The sequence below is a fragment of the Danio rerio genome, chromosome 3, assembly GCF_052040795.2.
Source record: "Danio rerio strain M-AB ecotype USA chromosome 3, GRCz13ab, whole genome shotgun sequence".
Lineage (NCBI taxonomy): Eukaryota > Metazoa > Chordata > Actinopteri > Cypriniformes > Danionidae > Danio > Danio rerio.
In genome coordinates, this window is record NC_141023.1 from 56,301,936 (window position 1) to 56,319,385 (window position 17,450).

The window sequence follows — 17,450 nt, forward strand, 5'->3', positions numbered from 1 at the left end:
ACACACACAACACACACAACAAATGGCCCTTTATTTGCACCGTTTGTGGTCGAAAGTTCGCAAACAAAACAAAACTCGATGCACTGCTGGAGTCTGTGCTTTCACAGGAGTGTTCAGAGCTGAATCATTGAGTCAGGAGAGATTTTCTTTTGAGAAAGATGCCCTCTGTTGAGTAATCCTAAGAGTTGACTCATTGATTTTAATCCAGAAGACTGACTTTTCTTTTCTTTTCTTGAGTCAAGTTCATCAAGTAAAGAAATCATTTCACTGAATGAGACCTCAATACAATACAAAAAGATTTTTACAAAACAAGTAAAAGAGGTTTGGATGATTCATCCGCTTTATTTATTTATTTTTTTGCAAAATAGAAATGTAGAAGCCGAGACATGTTGCAAAGTATCCCAAACAAAGTTTTTGTTTGTCTTTTTAAACACAAGGATGATTGAATTTACTTTTTTTTAGGTCCACTGTAAAACCCAACAGTCAACTTTATCAAATGAAATGAGTGTAGTTCACTCAAAATTGACTGTAAGGTAATTACATTACATACATTACATGGAGTAAGTTCACATATAGATTAGTAGTTTTTTTTTACTTAAATGGTTTGTAGCAAACGGTTTCCTTAAACAGTTTGAGTTACCTTAGCTTTGTGGATTTTATAGTGTAGCTGTCCCTTTTAATTTGTAAAAACTATATCCAGCTTTTAGAGAGAGGGGAAAGAGTTCTTGTGTGCATGTATGTGTGTGTGAGCTCTCACAAAGAAGAACTCTGTTTCTTGCTATAAACATGTAGTTGTTTTTAAACACACACACACACACACACACACACATATATATATATATATATATATATATATATATATATATATATATATATATATATATATATATTTATATTTATATATATATATATATATATATATTTATATATATATATATATATTTATATATATATATATATATATATATATATATATATATATATATATATATATATATATATAATAAAATAAATGCTGCCTTGAAAAGATTAATTTTCTTTAAAAGAAAACTACAATCAATTTAGCTTTGGACCTGTGGGGAAAACCAGAGCACCCAAAGGAAACCCACACAAACACAGTTAGAACGTGCAAACTCCACACAGAAACGCCAACTGACCCAGCCAAGGCTCGAACCAGCAACCTTCTTGCTGTGAGGCGAACATGCTACCCACTGCATCACCGTGACGCCCAAGAGAGAATAATTCTCTCATTTAAAATAAGTTAAAATTAAATAACTGTAACTAAATACACTTGATGTGTTAATTCAAAATGCAATTAAAATGAATAAAAACTATAGCCACTTAAATAAAATGCAAAACTATTGCATCTACATCTGTGATGTAAAATAATGCAAATTTATTAATAATAATAACATTATAGAAACTAAAGAGATGTCAACTGTTTGCAATTCGTTTTCTCTGTTTTATATTATTGATAAGTATTTAGTAACTACAATAGTGTATCAATCTTACAAAAACTGCTCTGTAATACTTCTGTTTTTAACTATATTTATTTTACACACATTTCTAAGTGCCATTACTCATAAGTAGGCCCACATGGAATTTGCGTGCAGATTTTTATAATTGAGTCGATGTATTTACTTAAGTAAATGTGTGTCAATTCATATTTGTTCAGTTTTTAAATTCATTTCACTAATATTAGTGTGGTATATAATAATCAAAATAATAATAATAATAATATGAAAATGTTCATATGATTTATTTACTATACAGTTTGTAAAGTAATGTGTTCTGTCTTTTAGTTGAGATATTATATGAGACTTGCTTTGTTTTCCAAATAAGTGGATCTAGATAGATTTGCATCATAAAGATTAAATAAAAGTTACAAATGTATTATTTTTTATTGTATAAATTAAGTTTGTAGTTATGATACTCCTAAAACCATTCAGCATTAATCCACAGATTTTTTCCCCCCAAAATTCTCATCAAAAATATCTGCAGATTCAAATAAATTCTATATTTACCTATAAAAAGTGTCTGTAAATGTTGTATAATGTGGCATTTCCCTTTGTACATCAACCTCTCATATGTCTCTCTGTGTGAAAGTGCTCTAGAGCAACCACAAACCCTCTTCGGTGGGTGTCATGTATTTCCACACATAATCGCTCTCACGCTTTGGCCTCAGTCACCGGGCAGCTCTGCGTCTGCATATGTATGTGAGTGTGGAGCGAGTGCTCGTATAGGTGTGAGCGATGGGCCTGAATCAGGAAGATGACAGAGGTCTTGCTTTAATTCAGTGCCAGAGAACTGTGTACTTATGGCTGCTGGTGCTTGTAGTGACAGCACATGCTCTCCTATTATTGGACCTGTGCCTTACACTCTGGCCTGCCAATGAGGTGCCATGCTGCCCTCTGCTGGCTCACAGGGGATTTGCATACTTTTTTTTTGAGGTAGGGGGAAACTAGGGGCAACTGGAACACTGTTATACGTTTTCCTTTTTCCCCCCTGATGTTTGTTTTTCTTTTCTATAATATCTTACTTTTTTTTTTTTATAAAAAAGATTTTCCTTAAATTGTTTTTGTTGCAATGAATCTTTTCAACCATGATAACTGTAAGAGTTAAAGCAGCCTTTCTTTTAAACAAAATACAAATATTGGTGCACTAATTAATAATACAACTGATATATTTACGCTAACGAGGACTGTAAGACTCTAACATTAAATGATATGTGGAAAATAACTGATGTAATGGGGTATATGCAACCAGACTTTTAATTTCAGTCAGGCAGCCCCTGGGCTTCTGGTTAATTGTCATCCCATACAAAAACGCAGTGTTTAAGATCTGATTTCTAAAAAAAAAAACACAAAAAAAACGCAATCTTCACTGCCTGAATGAGATGCGATATAAAGTGGGTATCAGGCCAAACAAGAAACCCTGTACTTAATTTCATTGCTCTGACCGTCATGTCTTTAAAATATTGAAATTAATTTTACCCCAGTATTTTTTATGAATATTCTGCACTAGCCTGCTGCTAATGACGGCACCTGCATTAAAAACGGTCTTTCGTCTCTTTTTGCGTTTTAACAACCAATTGGATGTGGTACATTACAACATCGATGCTGTAAAAGGAACCGTATGAAATTGAAAATATTCACATTAAGCTTTCACCAGAAGTTCATCATGGGCTGAAAAACACTAGCCGTGCATATAGCCCATAACCCTCTTGGTAAATTGTAACACTAAAAAAGTAGCCCACCCATCTTAAAATAAAATAAAATCTTACATCAAAGTAAACACTTTATTACAGTAGTATTTATTGTTGCTTGAAAGTGTTTTTGTAAATGTTTCCAATTTCAGTTGTCATTAATCTAATTTTATTTTTTGCAGAAACCAAGTCAACTATTCTAGTGGTCTCTAGTTATATATATATATTGTCATTATTTTCATTGTATTTGATTTGTTTTGTTTGTATTTATCTTTTACTTGGGATTTAACGATTCACCGTGAGCCGGTTGAAAATCGTTTAAAAAATGTAACTATTCAAATCAGTAGAAATGTTAAACGACTTGCGATGCATGTTTTGAACAAGGGGCGCTGTGTTTACAGGCACAAACTTGCTTTACATGTATATAAGCGGCGGGCGAGAGGTGGGATGGCAGACTACAGCCGTGAAGGTCGCCAGACAAAAACACAAACTATGTGCAAATAATGCAAAACGGCGTTTACTTACACTAACAGATCAATAAATATGATGCACATAAACCTTCAGAATCTATATTCAAAAAAACTATTAATAAGTCATTGACCTCCTGTACACCCTGCTCTCTGGTTTAGGAAAGGCTTACCTCTTTGCAGTCACACCAGCCATCTCCGTCCCTAGTCAAAGAGTTTTTCATCTGCAGGGGACACGTACAGTTGAAGTCAGAATTATTAGCCCCCTTCGATTTATTATTATTATTTTTTTCTTCTTTTTTTAAATATTTCCCAAAGGATGTTTAACAGAGCAAGGAAATTTTCACAGTATGTCTGATCATATTTTTTCTCCTGGAGAAAGTCTTATTTTATGTCGGCTAGAATAAAAGCAGTTTTTAATTTTTTAAACACCATTTTAGGGACAAAATTATTAGCCCCTTTAAGCTATGTTTTTTTTTTTTTTCAATAGTCTACAGAACAAACCATCGTTATACAATAACTTGCCTAATTATCCTAACCTCCCTAGTTGACCTAACTAACCTAGTTAAGCCTTTAAATGTCACTATAAGCTGTCTAGAAGTGTCGTTAAAAATATCTAGTAAAATATGAATTACTGTCATGATGGTAAAGGTAAAATAAATCCATTATTAGAAATGAGTTATTAAAACTATTATGTTTAGAAATGTGTTGAAAAAATCTGCTCTCCGTTAAACAGAAATTGGGGGAAAAATAAACAAGCGGTCTAATAATTCAAGGGGGCTAATAACTCTTGACTTCAACTGTAAATGTAATAAAACCTCAGTTTATATCAGAAAATGGAGATATACAGATATCTCTTTTTTTTTAAAATGTGTAAAATCCCAGCACATTGTTAGTTTGTTTATATTAATGAGTCTTCTTTAGTTTGTATTACTTGTATAAATCATGACTGAAGCGTGAGATTAGTATTGTAAATCATATGGAATCTTGAGTCGGGTGAATTGTTACATTCTTATCTTTTACTCAATACAATGATCAGCCGATGTTAACAAGCTTAAATAGATGCGAGATATGAACTGAGAAACCCAATGAGATCATGTGGACATTCATTGTATTTCTTTTTAAATAGAATTGGCTCTACATGGTTTATCATTGGAGTGATTTAAATTTGGCTCTTGTTTCCTTTGTGCCATTATATGCTGAATTTTATATACATGACTGGTTTCAGAAAGCTGAATTTGACTGTTGTTTTTGTGTTTTGCAGTGCTGAGCATCAGAGGCGTGCAGGAGGAGGATCCTCCAGATCCACAGATCATGCGTCTGGATAACATGCTGCTGGCTGAGGGCGTCTCTGGGCCAGAGAAGGGTGGAGGATCTGCGGCGGCAGCAGCAGCTGCAGCAGCAGCTGGAGGATCACCTAATGATGGCAGCATCGAACACTCCGACTACAGAGCCAAACTCGCACAGATCCGCCAGATCTACCACTCCGAGCTGGAGAAATACGAACAGGTCAGAGCAGTGTTTCCTCTAGGATTTTTTCCAGCTGTGGCAGCAGGCCTTTTTTTACACAGATCTACAACTACCTGTCATTATTGCGATGACAAATGTCGTGAGCGCATTGACGTAATAGCCTACGAGCATGCGCTACTCAAGTTCAGATCTTCTTGTGCGCTCTCAAATAAATGATGCTGAAGTGCGATTTAGTGAGTTTATGTAACAAGTATGTCTCCAACATTTATTAGTTTTGCTAGGAATATTTATGAATGTCTCCAATAGACCTACAGAGCCGTATTAATGCATCCAGAAGTAAAGTGAAATGGCTATACGTCGTGTTTGCTGGCCTCAGTCAGTCAGCACGTAACCTTAAAGGGTTAATTAATTAACGCACAACACTGCTACGGTTACAGAAAAGTTTGCGCTTTTATAACTCACTTACCTTTTAAAACGTTTTGGTGCGATTATCACGCGCTATTAAAAACATGAGTGAATGTTTTAACTGAGTAGCTGTAATGTAGCTGTGGCAGGATAAATTTTGGCGTGGCGCCCCGCCATGGAAGAATGAATGTAGCAGAAACCATGGGTCAGAGTCACACACACACGTACTTCAGGAGTTTAGCTCAATTTAAAAAAAAAAGTAAACGTCATTAAAGAAAGAGATTACCTCACAGTTTAATGAATTTAATCCATTCATTAATCATTCTTTAACCTGTAGGAGTCAATTTTTTAAAAAATAGTATTTTGCTTTTTTGGGCTTTAGCTGTCCCTGTAACCAATTTTATTCTCATACAAAAGTTCAATAAGGAGAGGAGCTGAAACCATAATGAAGATTTATTACCAAAATACTTACGATTCATAAAAGTGCAGATTGAGAAGTGCTCATCTTTTCAGACTTTTAACATTTAAGTTAAAAAATGACCTGTACATAAGGGGCCATTCACGTATTACATCTAATTTCATGTGGAGATTGCGAGCGCATTCTCTGATACTAGTTTTATTTCTAGAGAAATTTTAAAAGGACTGCAACGTTTGGGTGTTCTGTGTTTGTAATTAGTCTACCGAAATGTGTATATTCCATTCATAGTATGAAGCTGATTGGTTAGTTGTTGTCAAGTGACTTGCAGTTCAATTGCGCTAAAATGGTGAGATGTTTTTAAGTGCCCCTGGGAAATGTGAGCACATTGCTCCCAATATGCATGCGCAAGCCACACACACCTCCATTGGAAATAATAAACTTGCTCGCCCAAAAGAGATTATATGTGAACGGCCCCTTAGTAGCATAAAAATGATGTACATTTAATAATCATAGGATATTCAGAATAAAATTACATGAATAAATATACAAAATACACAAAATAATTTAAAAATATAATTGTTGTATTTAAATAAATGCTCAGTGTAGCCCTCAAATACACAACTGTCTTTAACTGTCATTTTAACTCTTTGTTTTTACTATTGTTCAAATTACTGGATTTTAATTGTTTGTCAGCATACATCTTTGATTCATCTAAATGTAACATCATTGCTTATACTTTTATCTATTTTAAAGTGAGTGTGATGTGTAACATTGAATGATGGTGGGTGATTTTTTTTCACCTATAGTCTGACACTTTTTTTTGTCACAATTGTTATTAAACAGGGTGTGCGCGGGGTCTTAAGTATTCAATGTGGAGAAATTTAAGCCCCTTAAAGATTTCAAAAGTCTTTATTGTTATTTTGCAAGGTATTAAATTTTATACAATTTTTGATTATGCAATGTATGGTTATATGCTAAAGTTTGCCTGAATTAAATCTGCGAAAAGCAGGATGCTGTATAGTTTATGAAATCAATGAAATCCTGCTAGATTTGACATCATGCTGTTTTGTTTACTTGTAGTAACCAAAGCAACTCATTAATTTCTGCAGTTCTTTAGGTGCCACCATGCTGAATTAGCTAGGAAGAAAAGCAGAAAAACTGCTTTTCTTCTAGCCAAAATAAAACAAGTAAGACTTGTTCAAGAAGAAAAAATATTAATGTAAATACTGTGAAAAATTCCTTGCTCTGTTAAACATCATTTGGGAAATTTTTGACAATGGAAAAAAAAATACCGGAGGGCTGATAATTTTAACTTCGACTATGTTATAATCATCAAATCTGTTTGCCACCAGGCCTGCAGTGAGTTCACCAATCACGTGATGAACCTGCTGAGGGAACAGTCCCGCACACGGCCCATCTCACCCAAAGAGATCGAGCGCATGGTGGCCATCATCCACCGCAAGTTCAGCTCCATCCAGATGCAGCTCAAGCAGAGCACCTGCGAGGCCGTCATGATCCTGCGCTCCCGCTTCCTCGACGCCAGGTGTGTGTGTGTGTGTGTGTCAGCTGCATATGTTGATCTGCGCTATTATGACTAAAATGCTCACCTGATTTCTCTGCCTGCTGTGTCTGCAGACGTAAGAGACGCAACTTCAATAAGCAGGCCACAGAGGTCCTGAACGAGTACTTCTACTCTCACCTCTCCAACCCGTATCCCAGTGAGGAAGCCAAGGAAGAGCTGGCCAAGAAGTGTGGGATCACTGTCTCTCAGGTAAGGGGAACTCTGGAGTATCGTAATCTCCAACTGTTTGTTGGAGAAAACATGAGAACATAACATCAGTATCCTGCAAAATTGCTTCTGACCCATTTCAATTAGCACACTGTGCAATTTTGTTAAACCACTTAAGTATAATACATAAAGCTTAGACGCATAAAAATCCATTTGTTAAAGGAACACCCCACTTTTTTATTAAATAGGCTCATTTTATATCTCCCTTAGAGTTAAACAGTTCAGTTTTACCATTTTTCAATCCATTCAGCTGATCTTCAGGTCTTGTGGAAGCACGTTTAACTTAGCTTAGGTCGTTGAATCAGATTAGGCAATTAGCATCTCGCTCAAAAAATGTAAAGAGAATAGAGTTTAGGTAATTTTCCTGTTAAAAGCTTGATTGTAAGACTGATGGAAAATCAAAAGGTTCTGTTTTTTTAGGCCAATATGGCTAGGAACTATACGCTTATTGTTATGTAATTGTCAAGTAACTTTGCTACCATTCCATGGTCTCCAGCTAGATGTAATATGCTGCATAATATCATTGTGTCTGCTGCAGTCATGGCCAGCAGAAAAGTTCCTTGATTATTACGCCAAAATGAGTATAGTGTCTAGCTATATGTGCTGACGAAACAGTGGCTTTTCTTAAAACGTGTACTACAGAAGAGTCACAGCTTTAAATTATCAAAACTTTCATGCTAATGGTCTAATCCAATTTGGTGATTTATGCTAAGCTAAGCTAAAAGTGCTCTCGTCAGATTGGGAGAGTGAGTGCAAGAATTTGTTGAAGGTTGAAGTTGTAAAAAGGGATGGCACAGTGGCTAAGTGGATAACACGATTGCCTCACAGCAAGCAGTGTGCTAGTTTGAGTCCCCACTGGATCAGAAGGTCTGTATATGTTTGTCCCTGCGGCTGTGTAGCCTTTCTCCAGGTGTCTCCCCACAGTTCAAAGACATGCTAAATCTGCCATAGTGTGTGAATGGGAGTTTGTGTGTCTGTGTGTGGGTTTTTCCCAGCGCTGAGGGTTGTAGCTAAAATTGCATCTACTATATAAACAATTGCCTGAGAAATTAAAGGTTCATTATGCTGCCGTGACCCCTCACAAATCAGCGAATAAGCTGAAGGAAAGTGACCGAGTTGTAAAATGAGCCTATTTACAAAAGTGTAGTGTTCTTTTAAGTTATTTTCATTTTTAGGGCGTACTTATTGTCTATGTTATCTAATACCATGGGGCTGTTGAATGCTTATTTTGGTTTGGCTGATAAATATTGTAAAGTGTGCAATTTTTTCAGATTAATGCACAGGTAATCTAGCTCCAGGCATGTTTTGACAGCATTATAGTCTCACATCACTACACTGAATGATTTCTGTGAATTCACAGCATACAGAAATTGCACCAGAATAAAATGCAAAGCTTTGATTGAGATTCTTAAAAAATTAGTCTAACCCACAGGAGCTGTTAGAAACACAAACCTAACATAAGTCTGAAATACAACACCTCAAGAGCGTCTTTAGGTGTGGTAACTGTAGTACAAGTAGAAGAACTGACTCATTTAGAAAATAATCATTGTGGCTGCATCACTATCTTGGGTGTGCAATTGTTTCTAATAATAACAGCCCATTATCAGTTAATCATTACATAATTGCTTTAACATTGCACAACAATGTTGTCCCTCACAGCCCTATACATGTCTTGAAAGTCCAAATCCTTTGGCTGTATGGTGATGACTATAGGAATGAGTTTAGAGGGACTTTAGCATTCAGGTTATTATGAAGTCAAATTCATAAAATAGTCAGAAATTGTAGTGTGAAAAACTACTAAATATGTAATTATTATTTTTATATCAGTTACATGGTTCACAAAAGCCAAAAAAAAGTGTTTGTATAAATTTGATGCAGAGTTACATTAGAAACACTGGTCAAATAAGAGAAAGAAGTCAGACTTGCTCGGCTGGTGTATTAGAAACAGTCACACAGCAGCAGTGTTACCTAGTTATGTCATTTAATGGCAAAATAGAAAAGCATTGAGCAGTAATATACATTATATCTGTAGACACTAAGAAAGTGTATATATACAGTTGAAGACACCATTATTATTATTCTTATTTTCAACATTTGAAAACAAGTTTTAATAACTAATTTCTAATAACAATTTTTTGTCTTTACCATGATGACAGTATACATTTTGCAAGGTTTTTTTTAACATGAAGATATATCATTTTTATTCCAGTCGATTTAAAAGAAGTAATCTTTGCTATTATTTTTTGTCTGTAGAAGATTTAGCAAAAAAGTCCTTGCTCTGTCAAACAGCACTTGGGAAATATGTACAAGTGGTGCTCACTGCAGAGCCACATGGGCAGAGCAGAGCTGCCAAGGGGGAGCTTGAGCTCAGTTCCTCCTTGCTGCACTTCTTCAACAAATGATGTCACTGGGGGTTGAGGTTAAGGGTAAGGTCATACCTGCAAACACTCCCATTTTTCCCGGGCGTCTCCCTGTATTTCAGACCCATCTTCCGCCAACCTCCTGTTTTGTAATTTCTTCTGGAAATCTCATATAGTTTCACCTCCCCCTCTCACCCCTGGGCCTTAGCTTTTTGGTACGGTCTGTAACATCTGATCGCAGCCGCCGCCTAAAACCCGTTGCATAGTCCGGTTCTCAAATTGTTATTCAGACACCTCATCCCCGAATCCCCATCACACCACTTCTTCAACCTCAAGCTCCCCATCATTAGAGGTGAGCTCAACCCAAGTGGCTCTGCAGCGAGCACCTTCTCAATACTTAAAGAATACCAATTTCAAAGAAGGGCTAATACATTTCACTTCAAATACATAAAACATTTTAACTGCCCCACCAAGAAAAAGAAATTGGATTGCATTTTTTAACTCATGTCTCAAGTTAATATACTCAATGCATTTTTTTGTCCATATATCCCATAATTTCTAAAATATCAACTATATATCGGTTTATATGGTAAAAGTAGTGGAATTAATACAGAAACTATGAAAAGTCGGAAAATATAAAGTGTAAGAATAAATTATCTTAATATGAGTATGCTGTGAGATATAACAGATCCTCATTTAACATGTTTTCTTGTTTGTTTGTTTGTTTGTTTGTTTGTTTGTTTGTTTGTTTGTTTGTTTGTTGGAAACCAACAATGTGTGTAAACTATTATTTAAAACATTCATTCTTTAAATGAGTTTAACACATTATTTAAAACAGTCAAAATATGGTCAACTATTTGGTAGTTAAAGGGATTAAAAAACATTACTATATAGTTATATATTAGTACTAAAACGGTGTCATTATAGTCTGTTAAACGGGTCCGTCAAATACATTTAAATGTGATCATGCTGTCTGAAACATTGTCTGTAATGCTTCTGCTAGTGTTTCATGAGTCAATGTCAATCTGCGATCAATCTGACCTCTTTAGCATCATTTCCTTTTCCTTTTCTGTTCTGCGGTTACTGATATCAACCATTGATACAGATTTATCTCAGATATTGCAATATTTTCCATAGGCTGTCGTGCAAAAAGGATGCTTGAAACAAACACATTGTCATCATTTAGTCACCCATGCGTTGATCTGAACTTTTGACTTCAAGACACAAATGAACTTCTTTTTTTTAATGAACTCTGGGACTTTGAATGTACATTCCACTAAAAGTTTATACAGACACTCTAAATGTAAGCCATGTGGTATCAAAAACCTTTTATAAAGACAAAGCTCATTATCATTTAGTTTAGACTTAACCAGTGTAATTTAGGTTTATGTAAATAATATCTAAAAGTAATGAAGGCACATAGCTACATATGGCATTGAAAAAGAGTTTGAGACCCTGTGACAATGCAAATTTTTTTCTTGTGTTCGCTCTTTGTAGATGTGCGTTTGAGTAAAAGTAATCCAATGTTTGTTTCAATCTTTAAACTAGATTTGAAAATGTCATTTAGAGCATTTCTGCATAAAATAACAGTAAGTTAGCATGCATACATGTTTTCAGACATGTATTGATTTTTTAACAACACAATGCCAATGTTTTATCTATAGAAGTGTTAAATTAATATTTGGTGAAATAACCATGATTGATGAATAAAAACAAATAAAACTAATCATTTTAGCAGTTGTCATTTTGATATGTAACTGATTTAGAGCATGAATAATAGCATGTGAATACTAAAATTGAATAATGCCATCATAAATTGGTGTAAATCTTTACAGAATAAAACTGATATGCATTACAAATCTAGTAAGTCCAAGTGGTCTCTAAGTTTTTTTTCTCCAATGATGTAGATGAAGTGCATTAAATATTCAATATAAACTCAAATATTACAGTATTATCAATTGTAATACCGGGTATCTGCGGGGTCTTAAAATGTCTTCAATTTTAAAAACTAAATTTTTGGCATTAAGTCTTAAATTCGCTGAAATGTGTTGTTGGCTAACATCATTTTTAACATGTCTTAATTTTCCTATGTCCATGTAAAGCTACCCAATCACCTCAACATTTTTCTTTCACTTTCATCAATTGGTGAAGTTTTGTGTCTCGCCACTCTCTTACTTGGTTTTGGACTTGTTGAGCTGCACATCAATGGATTTGCTCTTCAGTGTTTGGACTTTCAGCAGTGAAATTTAAACCACACTTAACTGAACTAAACTGAACTTCAACTCTGAAGTCTGGACTTACACTTTTTAATTTACTAGAACTTCTATGTTAAACTGCTTTGACACAATGTACATTGCAAAAGCGCTACATAATCATTGAATTGAACACCCATCCAATTACAAACATTCCATCTCAACAAAAGTTTTAATAAATGTATTCATTACTTCTATTTGCCAATATCATTTAATTAGCTTCCTTACAATAATGTTTGTTTTTAATATTTTGACTGGGTCATTAGAAAAAAAAATCCTTAGCATTTAGCCCTGTGTAAGTCTGAAATTGTATTCATAATTGTCTTAAAAAGGTCTTAAAGTCTTAAATTTGACTTGATGAAAACTGTAGAAACCATGTTATATCTAAACTTGTTTAAAAAACTGAAGATGTGTTGGCTTTGAAACCACAGTGTTGAGTAAGTATTTATTTTAGAGTCAGCAGCCGCTTTTAGTGCGACTGCTGAGTTGAGTTGTGAACTTGTGTTCGGAGTAGTTTAGACTTACCGTAATTGTGAGTTTCCTTCTTGTAAAAACACTCAGATATTTGAACTCCTAATTACAAGTTGAAAACATTTTTTGTCAGCTGTGTCTCCCACGTAACACTTGCTGAGTCAAAACAACCAAAGCAGCTTCAGAAGTTACAGTTAACTTCTCCACTTTCCATTTGATCTCTCATTAGTGTGAAAATACTTTCAGAAGCAGGAGAAATTGCAGCTAAAGTTTTAGTCCGAGATAGATCTGATATTGGGTATTTTAATTGCTAGATTCTTAATGGCAAGAAGAGACCTTTTAAGCAAATTAGAATTATTATCCATAGAAAAGAATGAGGATATTAATATCGCACGGATGTGGTTTTATGTGTGACATTTTACAATGCCGAATGGACCATTCTGTTCTCTGTATAATTAGATTTGGCTATTTTTGATCTTTTTAAATAAGTATAAGAAATTAAAAATATATAATATATAATCGTCATCTTGGAATTATAAGGTTATATCTGTGTTCTGAATTATTTTGAGATATTGAGCTTCAAAGTTTTTGCTTTCCATTGCAAACACTATTTGTGTAACATTTTTTTTAAATAAAGTCTTAAAATGTAAACAACTTATAAAAAAAATCCCATAATGTATATAAGTTTTAATTTAATAAGAATGTCTAACTCAATTTTGACAAAAATGTCAGATAGAACCTTATAATTCTAAAGGCTGATTTATACTTCTGCGTCAAACACCGGCATATGCTACGGCACTGACGCATAGCCCTTCGCCGTGGCGGTCGGCGTCACTGACGTGCACCTCTCAAAAAATGTAACTACACGTCGCAACGACGCATAGCGCAAGCTCTGTGATTGGTTGGATTTGTAGCGCTGACGAGTCTGGGTGGGACCGAGAGCCACGCTAGCCCAATGGCAGCAATTGTTTACAAGTGTGGAGTCCCGCGAAGGAGCTTTTGATGGAAAGTTTTGTTTTGTGTTTACCTCCTAGTTAAAGTTGCTGCACGTCCGCCGGTTCCTGCCTCAAAATGAGCGAGTTTGAGCCACTTGTACATCCCAGAAGCGTTCAGAAAGAACAAAACAGCGGCGAAGAAACTTGACACAAAGACACATTAACACCTCACTGCCCACTAGCGTTTTGGAAGTGTTAATGCAAACAAACATAGACAGCGCGCAGAAGTATAAATGCACAGCTACGCGTGTTGCATGCGCCGTGGGTTACGCCGGTCACTTGACGCAGAAGTATAAACCAGGCTTAAGGTGACGAGATGTGTGTGTGTGTATATATAGATTACTGTTTAAAATATGTAAAAAAAAATAATAATAATAATTATCCTTTTCACTACAAAACTGCATTTATTTTTAATATTTAAGTACAAAAACTTAAAAGTCTAAAATATTGTATTTTCTCTTTTTATCTGTTTTAAAGTTTAATTTGTTAAAGGCTTCACTTGTTACATAGTCATGGAGATCATATACTGTATTTAAAATCTCTTTACAATAGATGCCTGTGGAAGTACATATATTTAGAAACTAATAAAAACTAGTAAATCTGCCTCTAAACCTAATTAAAACTAACTGAGTTTGAAAACAAACAGTCAAACCGAAATAAACTAAAACTAATAAAATCCAAAACTATTATAACCTTGGTGTTTTGTTATATTGGAATAGATACTTTATTGTCATTTCTACATGTATGGACATGTATAGTGGAACAAAATGTTTCATATGACTACTGTGCTACATACTAAACATAAATCTAAGCATACCACAATACAGTATTAGAACAACATTTATAGAGCTGTGCAGCAGTTAACCATCTGACTATACATTCAGCGGGGAAAATAAGTATTGAACACGTCACCATATTTCTCAGAAAACATATTTCCAATTGTGCCGTTGACTTGAAATTTTCCCTGGATGTTGGTATCAACTAAGAAATTGATATATGCAAAGGAAATGACACTAATTAGTTAAAAAATAAGTTATGTGTAATAAAATTAAATGACACAGGGAAAGTATTAAACACATAAAGAAGGGGAGGTATACAGTGAAGGCCCAGACAGCCACTAAAATCTCTTAGTAGTTCAGCAACCCTCTGCCCTTTCTCATTGTAAATGAATATTAGCTGCTTTAATCCAACATCAACATTAGCAGGATGATGAAGATGAAACCAGGGTGGACATTTCAGCAAGACAATGATCCAAAGCACAGCCAAGAAAACTCTCAAATGATTTCAGAGAAAGACAATCAAGCTGTAGAATGGCCCAGCCAATCCCCTGACTCAAATAGAAAATACAAATTAAAGATCAGATTCAATAGTCTAGACCCGCATAACCATCAAGATTTTTACACTTTGTTGAAGTCTGTGAAAGAAAATCACACCTGAGCAATGGATGTGACTTCATTCTTCATATGAGACTCATCTTCAAGCTGCTATCGCCAAAAAAGTATTTTATATAAAGCCTTAAACACACTTCAGAAGTTCACTACTTTCTCCTTTCTTCATGTCGTTATTGTTACACAATTATTTTTTTTCTTATATATATATATATATATATATATATATATATATATATATATATATATATATATATATATATATATATATATATATATATATATATATATTATGTTTGTATTGATTGGGGTTTTGCCAAAATCTGGTAAATTTCCATGTCAACTGGTCTTTTAGAAATATTATTCCCAGGAAAAAAACATGCTCAATACTTACTTTTCTACTATAAAAAAAGATTTTTACTACACATACATAAAATTAAACTCTACAAGCACTTTATATAAATACTTATTGTACATAACATTGTGCAAAACAAATATTTCATTTACTGTTTTCTTTCTCCCGTCACTTTCATGTATTTCATAAAGTTCCATGTACTTCTGACATGTTGTAAATCCAGCAGCTTTAACATCTCCACTGTAGTGCATTGGGCAGCGTGATAAAACAAACGCATCATCATGCAATTATAAAAGTGATGTGTTCAAAATAAGTGAGATTTAAAAAAAAAAAAAAAAACGTATGTGTGTGAGGGCTATGGTATATTCTTTCCATTGTGTGTGTGTGCGCCCTCTACCCTAAATCGCAAAAAATGGCCTTATAAGGAGCTCCACCCTTCATGATGTTAACAGTATTATAAAAAAAAAAACAAAGTAGAAAAACAATTTTTGTCATGTACAAACCATATGGTCTTTATTTCGAATGTGAATCCAACTCTTAGCACTGTAAATGACTTTGAATGCAAAAATTGCACATCAATACTAAACATGTTTGTGCTGCCAAATGTTTTAATGTTCACCACTGTACATTTAGACAGTTGAAAAGAACATTTATAACATGTCTTATAATTTTTTACTTTTACTTTTGATCAATCTAACGTGTGCTTGTTGAAGCAGTGCATTAATTCTTTTATAAAGGGAAAAAGAGTAAAAATCTTAAGAGTAAATCTTGTTTTCAGTGTCAGAATCATTCATATTGCAACTAATTGTAAAAACAAAATCTTTTTTTTTTTTGCCTTATCTTGTGCTTTAACCTTTGTATTGTAGCAGTAGACTGTTCTGAAATGCCGGTCTGATTGGAGTTGTTTCGCTTCAGGTCTCGAATTGGTTTGGCAACAAGAGAATTCGGTACAAGAAGAACATTGGTAAGTTCCAGGAGGAAGCAAACCTGTACGCCGTTAAAACAGCCGTGGACGCCGCCAATGTGTCGGCACAGGCCAGCCAGGCAAACTCTCCAGCAACACCCAACTCAGGTAAAGATCACAGCAGCCCATCATCTCTAGCAGATAGCAAAAGCACACCGCTAACCAAAATCGCACTCACGCCTGCTGGCATTTACATTTCAACTTTCACTTTCACTTATACTCAAGTCTGGTCTTGTCTGTGTCATAATCTTTTCCCCTGTTCCCAGTCATACGGATAACTTGTGTGCGCGTGCGTGCGTGCGTGTTTGGTGCTCATTGTATTCTGCACTTACTAAACATCTAATCTTGTTGATCTGGTTTGTGCTGTCTGTTGACCTGATTTTATCTAGAGAACAGTTGTTTAGTAAACCACCACTGTAGAAAGACATGATAGTGGAGTGGGTGTGTGCCTCAGGTGTTTTTTTGACATTTTTTAAGGCTAGTTATGTGGATGGCAGTAGGCTTGCATATATGCGTTTTTGAGGTATGTAAATAATAACAATGGACCTAAAGTATTTCTTGTTTTACATTATTAATTTCCATAGCTCCAGAGAATCCTAAAAGCTTTATATATTGATAATATAATAAATATTATGTAATGATATCCGTTTTAATGTTAAGATATGATTGAATTGCCTCTTGTTACAATTATTAAAATAGTTTGACAACAAGCAGGAAATGTTCATGGGCCAGTGGCATCACCACATTGAAATGGTCTATAATAGAGTGGCTTTAAACAAAGCTCATTAAAGCGTAGTTTAGTGTAGTGGTTCTCAGGCAGGGGGGTCAGGGCCCCTAGAGAGCCTCATCTAAAATGCAAGAATAATCGCCGCTTAAACTGAGTTTTTTTTTTTGTTCTTGTCGTCTTGTTT

At 34.7% G+C, this 17,450-nt stretch overlaps 1 protein-coding gene across 1 annotated transcript in view; it reads left to right on the forward strand.

Annotated features, from left to right (window-relative positions):
- The window catches only part of pbx4 (pre-B-cell leukemia transcription factor 4), a gene marked incomplete at its 5' end in the record, with an annotated part of 73,358 nt that overhangs the window by 43,674 nt on the left and 12,234 nt on the right, over positions 1-17,450 (forward strand). The window contains 4 exon segments of the mRNA NM_131447.1: positions 4,937-5,181; positions 7,318-7,508; positions 7,601-7,736; positions 16,491-16,647. Coding sequence (NP_571522.1) covers positions 4,937-5,181; positions 7,318-7,508; positions 7,601-7,736; positions 16,491-16,647 — 729 coding nt within the window.